This window comes from Thamnophis elegans, chromosome 5, assembly GCF_009769535.1.
Source record: "Thamnophis elegans isolate rThaEle1 chromosome 5, rThaEle1.pri, whole genome shotgun sequence".
NCBI lineage: Eukaryota > Metazoa > Chordata > Lepidosauria > Squamata > Colubridae > Thamnophis > Thamnophis elegans.
Window position 1 is genome coordinate 100,614,666 of NC_045545.1, and position 19,649 is coordinate 100,634,314.

The 19,649-nt window shown below is 60.5% G+C and overlaps 1 protein-coding gene across 1 annotated transcript in view; it reads right to left on the reverse strand.

Moving 5' to 3' along the window:
* CDH22 (cadherin 22) overlaps nucleotides 1-8,877 on the reverse strand; it is a 46,162-nt gene extending 37,285 nt beyond the window's left edge. The window contains exons 1-2 of the mRNA XM_032217915.1: nucleotides 8,270-8,877; nucleotides 6,585-7,311 (exon numbers count right to left, since the gene is read on the reverse strand). Coding sequence (XP_032073806.1) covers nucleotides 6,585-6,794 — 210 coding nt within the window. The 5' untranslated portion in view covers nucleotides 6,795-7,311; nucleotides 8,270-8,877. The remainder of the gene's footprint in view (nucleotides 1-6,584; nucleotides 7,312-8,269) is intronic.
* Nucleotides 8,878-19,649: the final 10,772 nt, after the last annotated feature.

The following is a 19,649-nucleotide window of genomic DNA, read 5'->3' on the forward strand; positions in this document are numbered from 1 at the left end:
GTGGCTGCCAGCCTCTTCCACAACCTTCCCAGGGAGACGCTTCTGAATCTCACCCTCGGGGCAGTTAAGCTCACTCTAAGGGGCTGCGGCAACTTGTCTCAATTATTCCCAGTCCTCGCTTTTGTGGCCATGGAGAGCAGCTCCTGGCCACTGTCCCTTCATGAACCCGAACCTGGCTGCTGAGGACGTGTCCTTGAGACCCTGGTTCCTCTGTGAGGCTCATATGAACGGGGTCTAACCCACCAATGTCCTTCGGGAAATGGGATCCTGTCCTAATCCTAATCAGGCCCATCCTTAGGGACTGTGGTGTTCCGAGTTCCCACACCCTCCTCCCCAATGCCACCCGGTCAGCAGCCCTGGATGGAGGCCTCTCCTTCCTCGGGGACCAGAAAACCTCCCTCGTGTTGTCTCTCTCCCGGTGGGCAGGGGGCCCAGGGACCGGACCCTGCACTCTGGGCTCCCTCCAGGCCTGGGGCTTCTGCACTGGAGAGGCAAGGGGGGGTGTCAGAGGGTAATGCTGTTGGCCCCCAGCATCAGGGACTGTTGCCCCAGGGCTACCCCAAGCATCCTCCTGCCCCAGATTGCAGCACCTACCATCTCCTTGTCCCTCCCCTCCACGCTCTCTCTCTCTCTCCCACACACACACACACAGAGTGCGTGCCAGAAAGAAAAGCCAGGCAAAGGTGAACCCCCTTTGACCTCCTGAACCATCTGGGAGGCGATGGGCACCTTGCATGGGGCCTTAACCGGGAGGGTCCCTAGTGGGACCTGCTTCCGGAAAGGCTTCGCCCCCATTTCCTGCCCACCATTTTTGCTGAGAATCAGCAAAGTTGCCAAAACTGCGAGTCTCCCATTAATTGGCTAATGAAATACGAGGCTGTTTATGGGCTCTCTGTCTTCTTCCCAAGAGCCGTTCCAGAGTCTGAAGCGGCTGCAGCAGCCAAGATTTATGCCCGGCGGCCACTTTCATGAGCCCCTTGCTCCATTTGTCTCGCTGGGGACAGTTGACGCTTCTATCTACCTTGGTGGGGAGGGGAAAGAAGCCCTCGAAGCAGGGAGAGGTCTGCCTTAGGCCAAATGCCTGCCCACCCACCGGCCAAAGTCGGTCAAACAGGACCTCCCGCTGCTGGAATCTGCAGAGGAAGCTCAGCCCAACACACACACACACACACACACACAAAGAGGGGGGGGGGGAGAAGGACCTCCTGGCAACAGTCCTCAGAAGGCAGGCAATGGACTTTCAACCATGGTCCCACACGAAACAGCCGTTCCCTCCTTCCCTTTTGACCCATTGCAGTGAATTGCTGCTGCTGATGCCTTATCCCCAAGGTGGGATTCCCTTAAGACCCCCTGCACCAAGCAGCCCCCTGGCTTCCCAGTGAGGTGGGTGGCAGCTTCTTCCTGCAGAACAATGAGGAACGGAGGCCATCGAGACTCTGAATGGATTCAGTTCTCCTAAATGGATCACACAGACAGACACACAGACTGTTGTAAGATCTGTTGGATATCCCTGCCGAGCAAGGGACTGAACGCTACATAGAGAAGCACGGAAGAAGGGAGCAGAAAGAGACAGTCTTGCCCCCATATTCCAAGAAAAGGGAGGGGAGCAGACTCGGGAAAAGGAAGGCCGATCAGCTTGACAATCAGCACCCAGGAAAATCCTAGAAATGTAATGAAGCAGTTGGTTTGCAGGCATTTAGAAAGGGACGAGGTGATTTCTACATCCGCCAGCACGGGTCATGCAGACAAATCTTACTCTTTTCTTTAAATTAATGTAAATGAAATTAACTTGAGAGTGTGACTTGCTTGGTGGACTAATAAGGAAACGAAGCCCCGTGCTTAGACTTCATTGAGGCATTTGATAAAGTAGACTAGAGTCTCCCTGATAAACCGGAACAGTGACGGATGGACAGCTTCATTTCCAGTTGGATTTGCAGTTGGCTGAATGACTGGGGACAACATTCAGACATTAGTGGTCTACATGGAAAGAGGGATGCGTAGCAGGGCACCTCAGGGTTCCTTTCTTGGACCCCACAGTGGCCTTCATCAAAGACTGAGATGAGGGAACTGAAGAGAAGTTGTGGGCCACACAAAGCCGGCGGTGGGGTGTGGGGTGTTTGCTGGCGTTTGCAGAAGACGTGCTGGAGGTTGAAAAAGACCTCAGGGGGCTTCTATCCCTGGCCCTTAGGCAGCAACATGTTCATGGATGAGAAATACCTGCACTTAGACAGGAAAAATGGATGCAAAAGCTCCAGGGTGGGGGCTGGGCTCAGCCACAGTTCCTGTGAGAAGAATCTGGGCGACACAAATTAAATGTGAGCAGAAGAGCCAATGCGCTCCTGGGCTGGGCCAAGGACAGCACGGTGACAGCAATACAAGAAGCGACAGCACCACCATCTACTGCGCTGATGAGTCCACGCCTGAAACACTGTGGCCAGCTGTGCTCCCCGCAATGCAAAGGGATGCTGAGGAACTGGGGGGAGTGCAGAGAAGAGCTGCAGGGGTGGAAGAGCAGTTTAAAGGGGAGGAAGCGAGGGAAGGCAGGGCAGCTGGCAGGCTCCCAGGAGGAGGGGGTGGGCTGCATTCTCTGCAATGCCCAAAGGCCGAGGGGGCAGCGGGTGGACGCTTACGGAGGGAGATCCAAACTCCCAATCAGGATGAATGTCCTGGCTGTGTGAGCAGAGCAGCCTGCCTTGGGAATGGGGGAGAGGGGGTCTTCAAGGGAAGTTTGTCCAGAGCAGCAGGGGGATTTCTGCCCTGGGGAAAGGGAGGGGGGGCTGTTTTCTGGCTAGACATTGGATGGGCTCACTGGCCAGAGGTCTCCGGGGTGGCTGGGGGGGGAGTGGGAGTCCAGAGGCAGAACCCAGGGGCCTCCCACAGCCCCATCACCTGGACTGCACTTCCTCCGAAGGGACCAGGCTCATCCCTCCATCCGGAACCTTCTCCCTTTCAACCACAGAAAATGCAAGATGGAGGGGAAGGGAATTAGTGGGGCTATTTTGGGAGGTGGCATCGTCTAAGCTCTCTGAGTCATAAGAAACAAACACTCCACTTCCTTCCTGGGCTCCATTTGGAGCTCCTTAGTCCAGCTGCCGTTTGCCCCCCTTAAGGAGGGTCCCAGGATCCGCCAGCAGGGAAGGTGGAGAAGAGGAGAAGCTGCCAGAGAAAGGCCGAAAGAAGGGGGAATGCTTCTGGCCCAGGGAGGGAGCCCCGGAAGGGACTCTCTGGGGAGGCTTCCACGGAGACAAGAGCTCACATCAAGGGGACAGGATGGCAGGAGGATGTCCTGATGAGAGGACAAGGGGGTGGGTGGTCCTCCCCTCTTCCTCCCTGGTGGCCTTCCAATGTGCAAGCCCCTCAACTGGGGATGCCTTCTTCAACCGTGCAGAACGACGGCCTCCAAGGATGCTCCCATCCTGGATTCTGAGGCTGTTTTTGGCTCCAACAGCTCAGGTGGAAAAGGCAGGATGAGCGCCAGGGGAAGACGCAGCCACTGCACTTCTCTGCCCAAAGGCCGACGCGTGTGGGGTCAGTTTTGGAGGGAAAGCAGGGCAGGAGGACGCTAGAAGGCCCCCCCCCTGCTCTTGGGCGGAAGATGCCCCCCAACCCCCAACCCCACTTGGCCAGTTGGGCTTCTGAGAAGAGGGACCCCACTCCGGCAGGGACTTTTCTCCCAGAAATCTCAAGAGGATGAGTGGCATCACGCCAGAAATACACCCCCCCCCCCCGGCTGAAGATAATGTGGACTCAGCCTGCCTTGCACACTTTTGACATGGAATCACGTGACACGTCCAGCGTGTCCACTTGTCCAGGGCTTATGTGGGATCTCATGGCCCATTTCTGAGGCCTGGCAATGTGGACGGGATTCTTACAGCCGCCCTCTTGACCTGTTTTGGCCCATTTGGGGCTGATGGACGCAGGAGCGAGGACAGCCACCTCGGCCGTGACGTGCCCAGTCTCCAGAAGGCCCCTTGCACCCGGGGCCCCAGGGCCATCTGGCCACAGTAGCCCCTTTGAGAGCCAGATGTTAGAGCACAGCTGCAAGAGCCTGTGGGAGGAGCTGAGCCTCCGTGGGGTGCTTGACGGAGCCCCTCCTGCAGGTGGGAAGGGGGAGCAGGAGCCTCTCTGGGGGTCACCTTCCGAGATGCCTTGGGGAGGGGCATTCAGCACCTGAGGGTCAGGGAGGCCCTGGCAGTGACCTCCCAGAGGGCAAGGGGGCCCTGGAGGCCCTGCAGAGCAGGCCAAGGGAAGAGGCGGGGCTGGGCTGCTCGTCAAAAGACTCCTGGGAAGCACAAAACACCACGAGGGCCTCCCCAAAGGTCTCCCGGCTTCCTTCCCACCCACCCCCATGACTCCCCTGGGCCGTAAGGGGCCCCCAGCAGGCCGAGAAGCACGGCTTCTCCAGGGAAGGCTGGGCATGTCCGAGAGGCAACCCTGGCTTGGAAAGGGGCCAAGACTGGAGGAGGATGAGGCCTCCCAGGGGCTCATGGCCTCTGTCATTCTTGGTGGTGGAGGGTCTCCTGGCTGAGCAAGGGGCTGGACTAGAAGACCTCCGAGGGCTCTTCCGACTCTGCTATTTGACTCTGCTCCAGCCCTGAAAGGCCTCCTCTGGCTGGGCCTCCTCCTGACCTGGACCCTCCCCTTCTCAGCCATCTTCCAGGTTTCCTATAAAGCCCTGAAAACCCAAACCAAACTCTTCCTCCTCCTCCTCCTCCTCCTCCTCCTCCTCCTCCCCGACACAGGGGTCCTCGAGTTACGGCCATTTTTCTCAATGACAGCTTCAAATTACCATGGTGCTTTTAAAAAGGGGCTTATGGTGGGTGGCCAAAGTTATGGGCACTGCGGCACCTCCAGGGTCAGGTGATTAAAATTCGGGTGCTTAGCAACCCTCCCCCCTGATGTTTCAATTCCCCACCTCCCCCCCACCCCCCACATGAGCCCTCTTGGTCACCCTGTAGAGTTTGGGGGCTTCTTCCTGCCCCGCAAGGGCCGAAGTGGAGGGAGGGAGGGGGCAGGAGGGGGGGGCATCCTTCCTGAGGCTCCAGGTTGGGAAGGAGCAAGACCAGACTGGCATCGCTCGGGGTGGGGGTGGATACTCACTTAACAACCTGCAATTTTCAGAGAGTGACCCCAATGGGGAACGCTGGGATTGCAATTGCCGAGCGATGTGGTTATCTGAAGTCTTGCTTAACAACCACAAAGATTAGCGGCCGAAATTCTGGCCCTAATTGTGGCTATAAGTTGAGGACTACCTGCTTCTCCTTCCCCCACATGAACATGAAAACCACTCAAGGGGGCCCCCGGGGGGACCTCCAATGGGTCCCAGATGATGAGGATGAGGATGATGGGCTCAAAAGGGCCACTGCCTGAACCCAGCCGATCTGCATGGCCCTTGGGAGGGAGGCTGCTTCTGGGCAGAATTTCAGGTGGCAGCAGGTGCTGAAAGGGTGGGGGCATCCTCCTCCTCCCCCTCCTTGTTCCGGCCTGACTAGGGAGGGGGCAGAGTTGGTCATGGCTACCAGCCGCCCCAAGGAGGGCCCTGCTCTCCTGCCCTTAGCCAACCGGCCTGGCCCTGGCCGTGCCAGCTCTGGCCGCCCAGCGACCTCCCGGCCCCCCCTCCTCAACTGAGAAAGGCTGGCACAGCTGGAGAAGAAGGGAGGCCGCCTCTGCTCTGGGATGCCCTTGGGGCCTGATCCCTCCGGCCAAGCGAAGGAGCGTCTCCCTCCTCGGAAGGGCCGGCTACCTGGGATTCTGCCGGGCCATTAATTATCTCTTGCTAATTAAATCAAAATTAAATTTGAGCAGAGAAGCGCTTTCGGAGAGATGATTAAACAGATTGGCAAACACAGAAGGACCCAGGGATGAAGAGAGAGAAAAGGAAGGATATAAAAGCCGCCCTTAATGAAAGGCGCTTTGGTGCTCTCTCCCACTCACAAAACCCAAGTTCATCAATTCCTTTTAAATGGTAGCAACTTAATTAAATCTGCTTTTCCCCCTTTAATCCCCTTCTCTATCTAAAATAGATCTGTCCAACAAGCACAACTTTGTAACTCATGCTGACCCCATAATTCTATTTTAAAAACACAAAAATCCACATCCGCCCTCCAGGGCCCTCCAGGGAAATTCCCTCACAGAAAAAGGATTAGCCTCAATATCCAGATTTTATGAAAATGTTATCAGGCCTCTCTGGCGAGCCCGTTTGTGGGAGGGGGCAGAGGAGGAGACCCCCTCCGGCAGGGGGCATTCTGACGGGGGGTGGGGGGGCTACTCCTGTCCAGCCAGAAGGGGGGGGGGCTTCCTGTGCTCTGCTGCCTGCCCCCCACCTTCTGTACAGATGGGCTGTTTTGGGGGGCTGCAGGGACAAACTGCCCGATGGAGAACTTTGAGGTTCTGTAGCAAATGAGGCGGTTGCTAAGATACCTCCGGAAGCTGCCAAGTCCAGATCCTCCCGCAGGAAAGCTTTCCTTGAGCAGAACTGCCTTGCCCCCCCCCCCCCGCCCCTCCCCACTCCCCCCTGCAGAGGCTCTGAGTCCAGGACAGGGGCTTTCTCCCTCTCCCCCGCGGCCTTTACCTTCCCCACGTACAGTGGCTCTGTGCCCGTGTACTCCTCCACCACGAAGAACTGGTTCCACACCCAGCCACGCTTCACCCGCCCAGAGCCGGGCAGACCGACATCCCCAGGTGCTCCCTGCCCGGGGGCCCCAGATGCCCCCGGCTGACGGTCTGGGCCAACGAGGAGGAGGCACAACAGCAACAGCAGGAGCCCTCTTCCGGGGGGGGTGTGGGGGCACCATCACTGCAGAGTCCTGGCAGCAGGGAGGGGCCCCGCAGGCATCCTTGGGGGGCAAAGGGGAGCCACCGGCCAGTGCGGTGGGTCAGTCATCCGTGGGAGACAGGGCCGGCAACCGTCTGGAGCAGCTTCACTTCTCAGGGGGATGAGCAGGAGGATCACAGGAGGCATCGAATGGGGCAGACCGATGCAGAGGTGGAGCCCCTTCTTCCTCTGGGCGAGAAGATCCCTGGAACAGGCCCCCGGGCGGCTACTCCCAAACCAGCCCAGCGGGGCCTCGAAGGCGCTGTAGAGGCGTGCACCAGTCTCTTGGCTCCGGCCGCAGCTGGAGGGCACAAAGCCCCATCAGAGCAACGGCATGGCACGCCCAGCAGACTTGACCTGGCTACAGATGCTCCTGGCAGGGGTGGCATTGAGGCTCCATGGCTTCCACTGGCCAGGCGGCTCCTACGCACCCAGCAGTAGCTGCCACCGTCCTCCTCGGGTCAAGAGGGCAGCGGGCACCGGCATCCTCCGGGCACCTGGAAGAGACAGAGCACCCATCACTGGGGAGGTAGCCAAGAGCCCGAGAGGGGCGCCCTATTCCCCCACCGGCTCCTGGGCTGGGGGCTGCTCCGGCCGGCTGCTCAGCAAATGCCCAACTCGAGCCCTGTTGCCCATGCCAGGCAGGCTGCGGAGATGCTGCTTTCTAACCCATGCAGAAAGTTGGCATGATCCTCCCTAGGGCCATCCTGTCCTTCCTCCTCTTCCTCCCTCACCGCCATTCATAGGATGGAGCCTTCCGCCCAAAAACTTCTGTTACCAGTTAGAGCCGGCTGGGGGTGGTGGGGAGGGGCAGGGGGCCCTGGGGGCTCAGCAATTACATGAGTCCTGCCAGAGTCCCAGAGGTGGAGGGGGGGGGGAGCAACTGACCAGCCTGGCTTCTGTGCCCAGCCAAGAGGTCAGTCAGTGGCTGCTTCAGGTTCAGCAGCAGCAGCTGCCCTGTTTCTGAGGGGGAGGGCCAGGAAAGCCCCCCCCCCCAGAGACCCACCCTGCAGGGCCGTGGCAGCCCCCCCCCCCCGTGTCCTTGCCCAGGAGAAAAGCTTTCTCTCCCTCCCCCCCCCTCCCCACGTGCCGGAGAGCAGAGCCAGTCCTCCACCAGCCTTGCCCAGGGATGCAAGAGGGAGGTTTCTGGGCAGTTTAAAACAATCCTTCTTAAAACAAAAACACACAAAAAAAACAAATTTCCTTCCTTTCCTGATATGCACTTAAAGATAACAATTTCTTTGAGCGAAGGGCGGGAGATTTTTACAATTTACAACCCAAGGGGGAGGAAAAGGGTTCAGCCTGGGAAATCCAGGCCCACGAGGCTGCCCCGCCCCCCCCCTTCGCACAGGTTCCCCGCCTGGGGAGGGCTCCCCCCCCCCCAGCCCCACCTCCGCTGCCGGTCGGCCTGCCCTGGGCCGCCCTGCTGCGGCTTCGGGGGAGCTTCCCACTCACGGGCCAGGCGGGGCTTTCCCGGGACCCTCCGCTGTCTCCAGCCTTCTCTCCACGAGCCCCCCTCCCGCTTCAGCCTCCAGCTGAGCCGCCAGCCTGCCGCTCCTCCGCGGTGCGTGGTCGGCGCCGCCGGGGCCCCTGAGCTCCCAAGGACCGCGGGAGACTTTCGGAGAGCTTCCTCTCGGCTCCTGCCTGAGTGGGCCCGCTTTCCCGGGGAACTCGCGGCCGGCTCATTCCGGCCCAGGCGCAGCCTCTCAGAGCCCACGGGCGGGGCGGGAGCGCCGAGGCCGCCAGCCCGTGGGACGCGCCTTGCCAAGGGGGAGCGGCCGGGGCAGGCTGGGAGAGCCGGGGCCGATGCAGGGGGAGCCACCGGCGCTTCCCCGCCTGGGAGGCCGTGCTGGGCGCAGCTGCTTCTCCAGGCCGAAGGCGGCGAGAGGGCTGAGCCGGCCCGGCTTCGAAGGCTTCTTCCCTCGCTCGGCTCTCCTGGCAGCGCCGGCAGCGTTCGAGAAGCCGGTTAAGGGCTGGTTCGCTCCTTGCGAGGGAGGGAGGTCGGCCGGCTCCCTCCGGGACCCAGCGCGGGCTTTAAGAACCCCTCTCCCGCTTTCCCTGCCTCTCGGCCCCCCTTCTCCAGCCGAGTCCAAGCTCCGCCCTGAGCCCGGCCCAGCCAGGCTGCTGCCCCGCTCGTCCTCTCCGTCCAGACCCCACCGAAGGGACCCCCACCCCAAGGGGCAAGAAGGCGCCCAGCAGGGACCGCCGCTCCCCGAGTTCAGCCACGCAGAGCTTCAGCCGGAGCCAACCTGGCAGGCAGCTGATGGCCCAGAACCAACCCCCCCCCTCTAACACCCCCACCCCCGGAGCCCTGCTCTCTGCCCGGCGGGGCTTCTCCATCTGCCGGAAAGAGGCTCGCTTCGACGACGTTTCGACCTGGGCTCAGACAACACCAGAGCTGCGCTGCCTGGCCTGAGCCCCGCTTAGCAAAGGCCGCACTTGAAGAGAATGCCGATGCGGCACAGGCTGAGCCGCGACACCCCCCCCCCCCGCCCGCCCGTTTTAGGCCCCGTTAGGTGGAGCCGCCTAAGACGCTGGAGCGGTGTGTGCAGTCCGGACGGTGGACAGGCATCTCAATAAATAAGGGGGAGGGCTGCCACCAAGGTCACTCCTCTGACCTGGGGAGGCATCCCCCCCACCTTCAAAAGTGGCCTGGAGGGGCCCTGTTTCAAGGCGGCTTCTGGTGCCACCTTCACAGATGGCATCGTGTGTAAGCCTCCAGATGTGGTCTCAATTATGGAGCAGGGTGGGGGGGTTCACTTGACTTTGGGGAAGTGGTACCTCATTCTGCATGGGGGGGGGGCAGTTGCTGGCTCTTCAGCTGCCCAGACTGCTAGCTTGCCAGGGGAGGGGGCACATCCTGTACCGCCTGGGAGAAGGAAGGTGGGTTTTCTAGGCAGCAGAAGCTCCCTCTGGGGGGTCAGAAGGTGCCTGCCTGCACTTCTGCCTCTCTGGGGCTGGCAGGGAGGGCAGTTGGGTTGGGAGGCAGGTGGCATTTCCTCCTAATTCAGGGGACCCAGCTGGGCCTGAGGCCGCTTGCAGGAGTCTCCCTTCTAGGGGGCCTTGCCTGGAGGTTGGGAGGCTATGGGTAGTCAGCGGACCACCTACAGTGCTTCACCGCGGGGCCCCTTTCTTGGGAGGGGGGGGAGGGTCCAGGCAGACCGATCTGGATGCAACAAATGAATGCGTGCCACACACCCACCGAACACAACAGCAAACGTGTCCCACCTACACGTGCCAGGCCTGGGCAACGGTTGCTGTGGGAACCAGAACTTGCCTGGGGGATTTCCCCCCCCCCCCCAGTGTGGCCTTTTGTTTGCGCCGCTGACGCCTCCCTGAAGGGGAAGCGCCCCCCCCCCCAGCCTCAGCCGCCTCCTTTGGCCGGTTGGGGGGGCTGGACCCAGCGCCCACCCTCCTCCGCCCCCCCCCTTTCCCGGGGCTTGGTGGCAACGGCACGTGCCTCCCCCCTCCCTCCCCCCACGCTTTGTCAGTGTGTGTTTGGCAGAAGCGTACTGTACATCATGTTGACAGTAGAAATTACATCCTGAGCTTATGTTTTACATTCTGCCCTGTCAGAACTCACCGCAGCCCAGTGATCAGGACAAATTGAAGAGCATCCCGTCCGTGTCGATATTTATTTCATTTTACCAATGCAACGGCGGGGGGGGGGGGGGCTGCCAGCAGCTCTCCCAGCACAGCACATGCCTCCCTGGCCATGGGGGGGGGCTCTTTCTGGGGGCCGTGGTGAAGAGGGAAAGGGGGTTGTTCAGCAGGAGGGGGATGGGAGACCAAAACCACACTGGCGGAGCAGAGCAACATGGGCCGCCCCTGCCTGAGAAGGGCACACACACACACACACACACAGGATGCCACTCAGTTGGGCTGGGAAAAGCTACAAGCAACACATGCCCCTCATGCCCCCCCCACCCCCGGAGGGATTCCCTTCCTTGATGGGCTCCCAGCTCCCCATCCTCCCACAGACACAGCACGGCTTGGAGGGCCTTGAGGCAGGATCGGGCCACCCGCCGGGCACCTGACCGGGGCCAGCCACGGAGGGGCAGTGGTTCCTGTGATGGGCCCAGCAGCCTGTGGGGTTCCCCTCAAACTTCTCCCCTGGGTTCTGCCAGTGCAGAAAACGGCCTCTTTTAAACCAGATCCAATTCCGCTTAATTCTCCTTTTGGGGGGGAGGGAGGGGCAGAGAGAGAGTGTAGCGTTTCCATTTTCCAGGATCAGCTACACAGGAGTCAGGCTGCAAACCAAGCAGCCCCTGGGGAAATGGGGGGGGGGGGGGTCCAGGGGCCGTCCGAGCCCTTGGCTAGCTGGGTGTCTGCTGCCCACTCAGTTCCCCTCCTTTCTCTTGCAAATCCTCCAGGCCCCTAAGAGCTGCCCCTATCCCGATCAATTCCTCCTGGGCCTGGGGTGGTGGGCTCTTGCTCCCACAAGTGGCTTCAGCCCCCTCTCTGAGCCGAGGTGGCGCAGTGGTTAAATGCAGCACTGCAGGCTACTTCAGCTGACTGCAGTTCGGCAGTTCAAATCTCACCGGCTCAAAGGTTGACTCAGCCTTCCATCCTTCCGAGGTGGTAAAATGAGGACCTGGATTGTTGTTGGGGGCAATATGCTGACTCTGTAAACCGCTTAGAGAGGGCTGAAAGCCCTAGGAAGCGGCATATAAGTCTAACTGCTATGGCTATTGATCATTGCCTGCTCCTTGCTAAAGTCGCTGTGTGTGGCAGGCAGCCCACCATTCCCTCCAGGAGAAGATGGGTGCAGCCCCCCCCTCCTGAAGGGGCTCCCAGGTAAATCCAGCCTGTTCAGCTCCAGGCTGGCCATTCACACCCCTTCTGGATGCACCCCTCACCAGCCAGACGGCCACCTTGGCTCAGAAGGGCAGGAGACGGAGGGAGGGTCTTGCAAGAGGCCAGCTCCGCCCTCCTGCCCTGCTCACCCCCCTCCGCCCAGATTCACAGGCAGCCCCAGAAGCAAAAGACCCCTTGTATAATCCCAGCCACACTCCACAGCTTTAATAATAAAGGGAGCAGAAAGCCATTATACTTATTAAAAGTGTAATCTTTTCTGCCCTTGAAGTAAATCGCCATCTTCCTCTTTCCGGCTTTTTGGAATTACTTTCCCGGTGGGAGAGCTTCTTCATAGCTTTTCTTCTCGGTTGGGCTGGAAGACACCCAAGTGGGGGGGGGGGATGGAAAAGGATGCCTACTCCACGCACCCCCAAATACTAGCAGGCCACACCTGCAAGGGGCAGGGCTTCCCTTCCCCCCACCCAAATTTTTTTAATGGCCATGCAGTTGATGGTTTCCCCCAACCTTTGGCCGATTCGGCTGGCAAAGGTGTTTGTTAAAACTCTCACAGCCTCCCTGTTTGGGAAAGGTCTTTGCAACCGAAAATATTTCTTTTTTCAATCTTCTTTGGTCCGAGTTTGAAAGAAATTTTAATTGCAAAGAACATCTCAGCCTCTCCCTGGGGGAAGAGGGCTCTTACAGCCAGAACCGTCTCGCTCCGCAATAATTCTTCGCCAAACAGGGAAGTTTCATGCTTCAGCTCCACGGATGCAGGGCATTAATTGGCCTTTCAAGGCGGACGGGAGAAGGAAGGGGAGACGCCAGCCAGGCACCGCCTGGAAATGTCACCTGGGCACAACCTGCAGAGGCTCCCAGGAAGGAGGCTAGGACCCCCACCGTTCCTGGGGGGGGGGGGAGCCCAAAGACCGCCACGTTCAGGTGGAGGGAAGTTCATCTCCAGGGCAGGCGGTTCAGCCCGGGGGAGCACAGCCAGCCGTGCACCCCCACCGCCAATCGAGGGGAGAGCCGGCCGGGAGAAGCTGCTGGGTGCTGCTCAAAGCGCCTGCTCTCCCCACAGGGTCCTCCTGGTCCCACGGCTGAAGGTTGTGTCGGCCTTCCCACCAGCCTTCCTTCTGCCACCCCCTGCCCCCTCCCCAGGGCAAGGGCTAGGCTGAGACACCTGCGGCGGGGGCCCTGGGAGAGCAAGCTGACCACGAGGATGCTAAGCATTAAAATGAAAACATCAAATGGGATTTTCAGCCCCCTGACAAACGAAGAAGGAATTGGCTTCTGTTAATGAAATGTTTGGCAGAAATATGAATTATTTATCACTCAATATGGCTGGTTAAATGGAAGATGGACTACAAGCACAGTTCCCTCCCCCCCCAACCTGCACGCTCTGCTTTCCCCCCACCTCCCCCCCCACCCCCATTGCCACCATGAGCAAGGAAGGGCCAGAAGGCAGAGGAACCACGGCCGGCCACAGGGGAAGCTGCCGCAGCCTTCCAGCCTCCAGGAGCCACGCAATCCACCATCGGCTGCACCACAAGAAAAGCCGCCCTGGGAAGGAAGGGAGGCCGGCTTCGACCTGGCCTCTGGGCCAAGGAAGGAGGGAGACCCTGAGCCTCCTGGCACCAGACATTTTCAATATCAAAAACTTGCCGAAATCCCAGCTTTCTTCCCGGGGATTTCAGAAAATGTGCAGCATCTTCATAAAATTAGGGGACACGAAGCTCTTCGTGAAGGAAAGGAAACCAAAGTTGCCACTGCAGGATGAGACCCCCAAAGTCGGAGTCCCAACTGAGCCAGCAGCCGCATGCGGGTCACTTAGGCTGCACCAGGAAAGTGCCCACCAAAGGAGGCCCCAGCCTAATTTGCCATAGCTGGCGCAGGGCTCAATGGTCGCTGCCAGTTCTGGGTGCCAGGCGTGAAGAGGGAGACGGGCCAAGAGCTTCCTCAAAGGAGAAACCGAGAACGGGAAACCCTCTGCAGGGTATGAAGACACCCCCGGCCCCTCCCCTCCAACACCCAATGGCTAGGCAAAGGAGGAGCCCCGGACGGGGGGCCTTGTGGGGGTCCCCATGGGCTCCCCTTCCCTGGACCTGCAAGCAAGGTGGGGAGGGGGGTTTCCAACAGCTCAGCTCAACTTGCCCGATGGCGCGATAATCAGGAGGGCAGCAGGGCTGCAGCCACGGAGGAGGCCTGGCCTGGCTGCCGCGGCCTCCTCCTCCTCCTCCTCCCGGGTCAAAGACTGGCTTTCTGGCCTGGCCCAAGAGCTGAAGTGGTGGCTGGACCCTGAACCGGCAAGGGCCGAGGGGGCTGGGAAAGATGGACCCCATTTCTCTCCCATCTTCAGCATCCCTTGCACGGTTTTACTTCGGTCCCTTCTGACCCCCAGGGGTCTTCCCGGGGGGAGCTGTGGGCTGGGTGCAGCTGCCATCAGGGCCCCTCTGCCCCCATCAGGACAGGAGAGACGTCCCCCCCGCAATGTTAGGAGGAGCATCAGCTGTTGACCCAAAACCCGAACTAAACGGTCGAAGCGTGCAGGAAGGTCTTCTCGGCCTCTGCCAGGACCTCCCGCCTTTAGTCCTTCCCGGCTCCGGCCCCGAGGCCCCCGGGACAAGGAAGAGTCCACGCCTCTTCTGCCTGGCAGCCCTCCAGCTCTCTGAAGTTGGCTCCGCCTCCTACGGGTGGGGCTTGGTTTCCAGACTCCTGGCCGTCCTGGTAGCCCCCCTTGACCTTCCCCAATGGGCCACTTTGAACTATGGCGCCCTCTATGGTGGGCACAGGACTCTCAATGGGGCCTGACCCACAGCGGAGTCCGGGAGGAGAACGACCACTGCGAAGTGGACTCAGGGTGATAGCCTTTGTCCACTTAGGAACGGCCCCTCCCAGCCGGCTCACAAGCTTTAACTGCGGCTGATAAAGGGGCCCCCGGGCACCACGGCCACACTGGGCCTCCCACCAAAATCCCTCTGCCGTTTGAATCTCCATCTCACAGATTCAGAGATGACCGGATCTCTTTCCCCGGGGGTGGCAACTCTCCTTGCCTCTCAGACCGGCTGGTTCTTGCTAGTGAGGGCGGGGTCCAGGGCAGCAGCCCACCCCCCCAACCCCGCCTCTTCTGCTGTCAGTGACGGAAGCCCAGAATTGGCCAGTCCTCAGTCTCTTGGCAGGCAGAGCCCCAGCTGAGGTCCAGGCCCTTGAAATCAGCCATTAGCACGATTGCTTTGAAGGGCGGTCATCTGGACACCCTCAGAGGTCTCCCTGCCTTTAGCCCATGGACCCTTCCCAGAACCTCCCCCTTTTGGCTCCCCACTGCCTCAAGATGTGACCATCCGCCACACGCCACAAAGGCAGCCACTGCAGCAGGGACGGGGGCCCTCCCCCATCAGGCAGCGGCTGGCCTCCTCGGGGGGTATGCAGGGGGTCTTCTGCAGGATTTCACCCCCTGGGACGCTCACCCAGCAGGGCAGAGCTCTGAGCGGGAGACAAGGTCTCACCCCTGAGCGCCAGGTGGGTCTGTGGGAGGGCGCCGGATGCTTCCCCATCTCCCCGTGGGGCGAGGGCTAACCCTGCTTCAGCCCCTGGGCTCCCCGGGTGCCAACCCTCCCTCAGCTTTGACCCCTCTGGGTGGGCCGGGCAGGAAAGGGAGCGCTCGTCCCCCAGAGAGGGAAGTCCAGCGCTCGGCCAGGCCAACCGCCCTCCCGCCTGCCCGGAAGGGTTCTGGAAAAAGGGAGGCCCTGAGCCCCTTCGCTGCGAACTGCAGACTGAGCTCCCCTACTTAAGAAAATGGTTCTTAATGGTTTTCTTATTTTTAGGGGAAGTCATTAAATAAGAATGAAAAGCCAGGTAGAAAAGGAAATAAGGGGATGGGTTCAGCCACCAGGCCCCTCCCACCCACACATTTTGGCAGCTGGGCAAGTCCCGGCTTTGGCCGCCTTTCCTCTGTCTTCCCCGGACTGGCCAATGCTGGGAAGCTGACCGGCAGCAAAGGGAAGGGGGGGGCTTTGGACAGGCCCTCCAAAGCATTCCACCTCTGAGCATGCGCGAAGTGCTCTTGCCCACCTCTTGTCCCCAGGCTTCCAGGGGGGGGGGGGCCTTTAAGCACAGCCTCCACCTCTAGGAGGGGGGCAGTTTCGGCCCCACTGGGATACCTGGAGCCCTCAGCTGCCGTCACTCTCAGGGCTTGTGGGGCTGCCTGCTGCCCCCTTGGCCACTTCGGAGTCATCCCCCCCCCCCCAATCTCCCAATTCTGTCATCAAGAGGAGCCCCCCCCCCGTGGTGCAATTAAGCCAGGCTGCCTGGTGCAGCGACCGAAGGAGCCCGACTGCCGTGGCTGCCTGCTTTCCAGCGTTTGTACAGAATTCAAAGGGGCTCCAACACCGGCGACTCTCTTAGGAATTCTGCACCATCCCGGCCCCTCGGGAGCTTCCCTCCGGTCCTTCTCCCTTCCTCCAGAGGAGCAGGAGGGGGGGGGGGAGGTGCGTTTTTCCTGCATTGTGAGCCCTTTTCTTACTTATATACACTGTCTTAGGGTTTACATGCCCCTTTTCCCCGTTTCCAGAGCTTCAAAGTGGCTGAGAGTTAATTCTGAAAGCTTCTTCCACTCTCCCTGCTCCACACCCAGGCCTGCAGGTAAGGCGAGGATTTGGCCGGTCCCCCACCCCCGCCACAGCGATGCTCCCCAGGGGCGGCCAGTCCTCTGGCAAGCAGCCCTTGGCCTCGGCCCCCTTCCCCAGGACAGGCCGGGATCAACTCCGCTGCAGGGGGGGGGGGAACCTCCTGCTCCCGCAGCAGGGAAGCCTCTGGCTCCTGCTTCCTTTTAGCCAAAGGGCCCCTGGGCCCCTCCTTCTGTGGGCAAAATGCCCGCTGCCTTCCCATCCTTCGCACCAGGGACCTTCTGTGGGGCTCTCAGCGCCTGGTTGCTCTTTGCGCACAAGCACTCGGTGAGGGTTCCTGAAACATGTCACCCAGAACTGGACCTCCAGCTGTGGCTCGTGCCATGCATTCAAGGGGGGTGGGGAGAGGCCTTTGGAAGTCAAACACGAAAGGCCCAATTGCAAACTGTGGGAGGAGGGAGCGGTGTCAGTCGGAGAAATGAGGACAGCCGCATGGCTTTCCCTTCCTCCTCCGTGAAGGTGTGGTTAATCCTCACAGATCTCAGGGCAAAACATCCTTAGCCTGACGGAGTGGGCAATAAGAGCCCTGGAGCCACCCGCAAGGCAGATGCAGCCCTCCTGGCCCCTGAGGGTTCTGGTCAGTGCCCCAAGGCCACGCAGGTTCCTGAAGGGGCCCTGTGGAGCCCCCTAGAGGAAACGCTGGGGCAGCAGAAAAGCCAGCCTGGCCCTTGCAGGTGGGGGGGGGGGCTGGCTGCGTGGGCCCCCCAGGGAGACGGAGGGGCTCTTGGGTGCAGCTCAGTCAGAGAAGTGGAGCTGAACAGACGAGTCCCCGGTTGGGTCTCAAGCCTCATTTATAGACTCCGCAGGCCGATGATGCGGCCAACCGGGCAAGCGAGCCAGGACCTCCCCTTCCTCTGGCGCAGAGCAGCCACCGCCTCCCCCTCCCCACTGGCGGAAGAGTCCTGCTCGCGCGTGATGCGAAGTACGGGCTTTTAGCGTGCTGTCTAGTAGAATCAAATTTTTATATCCTTTCACAGCCAATAAATCCAGCTGGGAGAAGAGAGGCAGAAGGGGCATAAAAGCCCTCGTAAACGCTGCCAGCAGCCAAGCGGAGGTGCCCGCACACTCGCCTGCCGGCCCGCCCGCCCACCCGCCCGCCCGCAGCTCCTTCTCCAGCACGGATCCCGGATAATGCGAGCAATCGCTTATTCCTCTCTCCAGTATCATTTTCCCAGCTTGATCTCTGCTGTCGCAGTGTGATGGTTTCACCCCATTAGCCTTGCTTAAAAACGTGATCCCAGGCCTACGCCTGTTATTGCCCACATAAATCAGGTGGCTTTGGATACGGAGCACCTTTAAATAAACAGCTGATGGAAGTGAAGTTCCAGGATCATTATTAATAGCTTTTCATTTCGGTGTCCACTGTGCTGTGACACTCGTTCCCAGCAGAAACCCCCCCCCCCGCTTCCTCCCCCACCCCCAGCCCCCCCCCGAACGGCAGCCCCCCCCCCCCAGAGCATCTGCAGTCGGGATGAATGACAGTCGCCTCCCATTAATTGTACAGCCGGTTCCACAGAGCCCTACAGCCACCAGCAGCCACAGAAGAACGGCAGCAGCCGGTTACCGCAGTCTCCGAGCAGGACCGGGCCTCCCAAGGGAGTGAGTGCCGGAGGGGCCCCCGGAGCAGCCCTTCCCTGTGTGGGGGAGGCAGCGGAGCAGTTCCCTGACCAGGCCCCACTTATTTAGTGGTTATTAGGAGGAGGAGCCAAGGTGGCGCAGTGGTTAAATGCAGCACTGCAGGCTACTGCTAGATCAGCAGGTCAGCGGTTCAAATCTCACCGGCTCAGGGTTGACTCAGCCTTCCATCCTTCCGAGGTGGGTAAAATGAGGACCCAGATTGTTGGGGGCAATATGCTGACTCTCTGTAAACCGCTTAGAAGCGGTATATAAGTCTACTACTGCTATATTATTGGACAGGACCAAAGGAAGATTGGCAGGAATTTCTCCAGCCCCCCCAGGGCTCTCCCAGCCCCACTCCATCCGGAGCAGCCTCCCCCAAGAGACGGTGCCCAAGGGGGGGGGGGGCTGCACACAGAAATAGGGGAGGGGGCGAGGAGGGGCCCGGGCAGCCCCTTGGCCCCCAGAAAGGCTTGCTTCCTACCGGGGCCCCTCAAGAGCCACAGGGACCATGAAGGAGGCAGGAGAAGCTCCGGAGCAGCTTCAGAGCAGGCGCCCACACCGCGGCTGAGGCCTGAGTTCGGGGAAGAGGTGCAGGGCCTTCCACCACCTGTGCCGGGGGGGGAATTGGGGTCGCAGCGGGGGGAGATGCCGCCCTCCCCGAAGAGCCCGAGGCCACTGCCTGTTCCGCGCTCTCCTGTGGCCCTGGGGCTGCATCAGCACAGCTCACCTTCACTCTGCAGGTCCCCACGTGGCCTCTCCCCTCCTGCTCCCTGGCCGAAGGGCGACTCTGGTGCTGCTGGCCTCCGCCCAGGCCCAGCCCGTCCCCAGCAGATGTGGCACCTGGGAGGCCACGGAGCCAACTCCGGGCTCAGCTCGGTAGAGAAGCTCATTCCCCCCCCCCACACACACACCAAATTAACCTTCAGCCGGTTCTGATCTCTGAGTCCTGGGGGGGGGGGGGAGACGGGGGTCTCTGGAGCAGCCTATATTTAATTGGGGGGGGGGGGCTTAAGCCACATGCCTTATGCTCTCTGTGATGGCTCCTGCCCAGGGACAAATAGGAGGCCGATTCCCCCCCAGTTGTTTGGTTCCCAAATTTCAGGGAGCTTCTTCCGCTTTGACAAGGACCGTCCAGGGTCCGGTTGTGGGTAAGGCAGCTCTTTGGGGGGGCCCAGTGAGGGGGATCTGGGCAAAGGCAAACCCATCCCGGGTGGCTGCCCATCCCCCAAGAGGCTTCCGGGGGCCCCTGGCAACCGCCCAGCTGAGTCTCTCCGGAAATGGCATTTTGGGCCCCTCTGATTCTTGACCTGCCCGTGGGAGGAGGCCGGGAGGCAGCTGCCCGGGAGCTCTGCACGGGTGGTGGGCACGGCTTCCTGGACTCCTCTGCCCAGGGAATCCTCCTGGAATCTAGGCTGGAGCCAGCAGTGCTGCTTTGACCCAAAAGAAAGAGGGAAAACCCCACCCTGTGGGGCCCACGGAAGCAAACGCCACGGCCCCGAAGGCCCTGGATCGGTGCCCATGGAAAGAGCTCAGAGGACCCCCCCTCCTAATCACTGGATGCAACCAAAGTTTCTCTAGAGGAGAAATGCTTGTGCGAAGGACCCAGCTGGTGGGTCCTGAAAGGAGGGGTTCCATTCCATAACCCCCCACCCTCACCCCACCCTAATCCAGCGCTCCAGGCAGAAAAATCCAGCCAGCCCAAAATCTGACTGGCCGCATTCAGAGCTTCAGAAAGA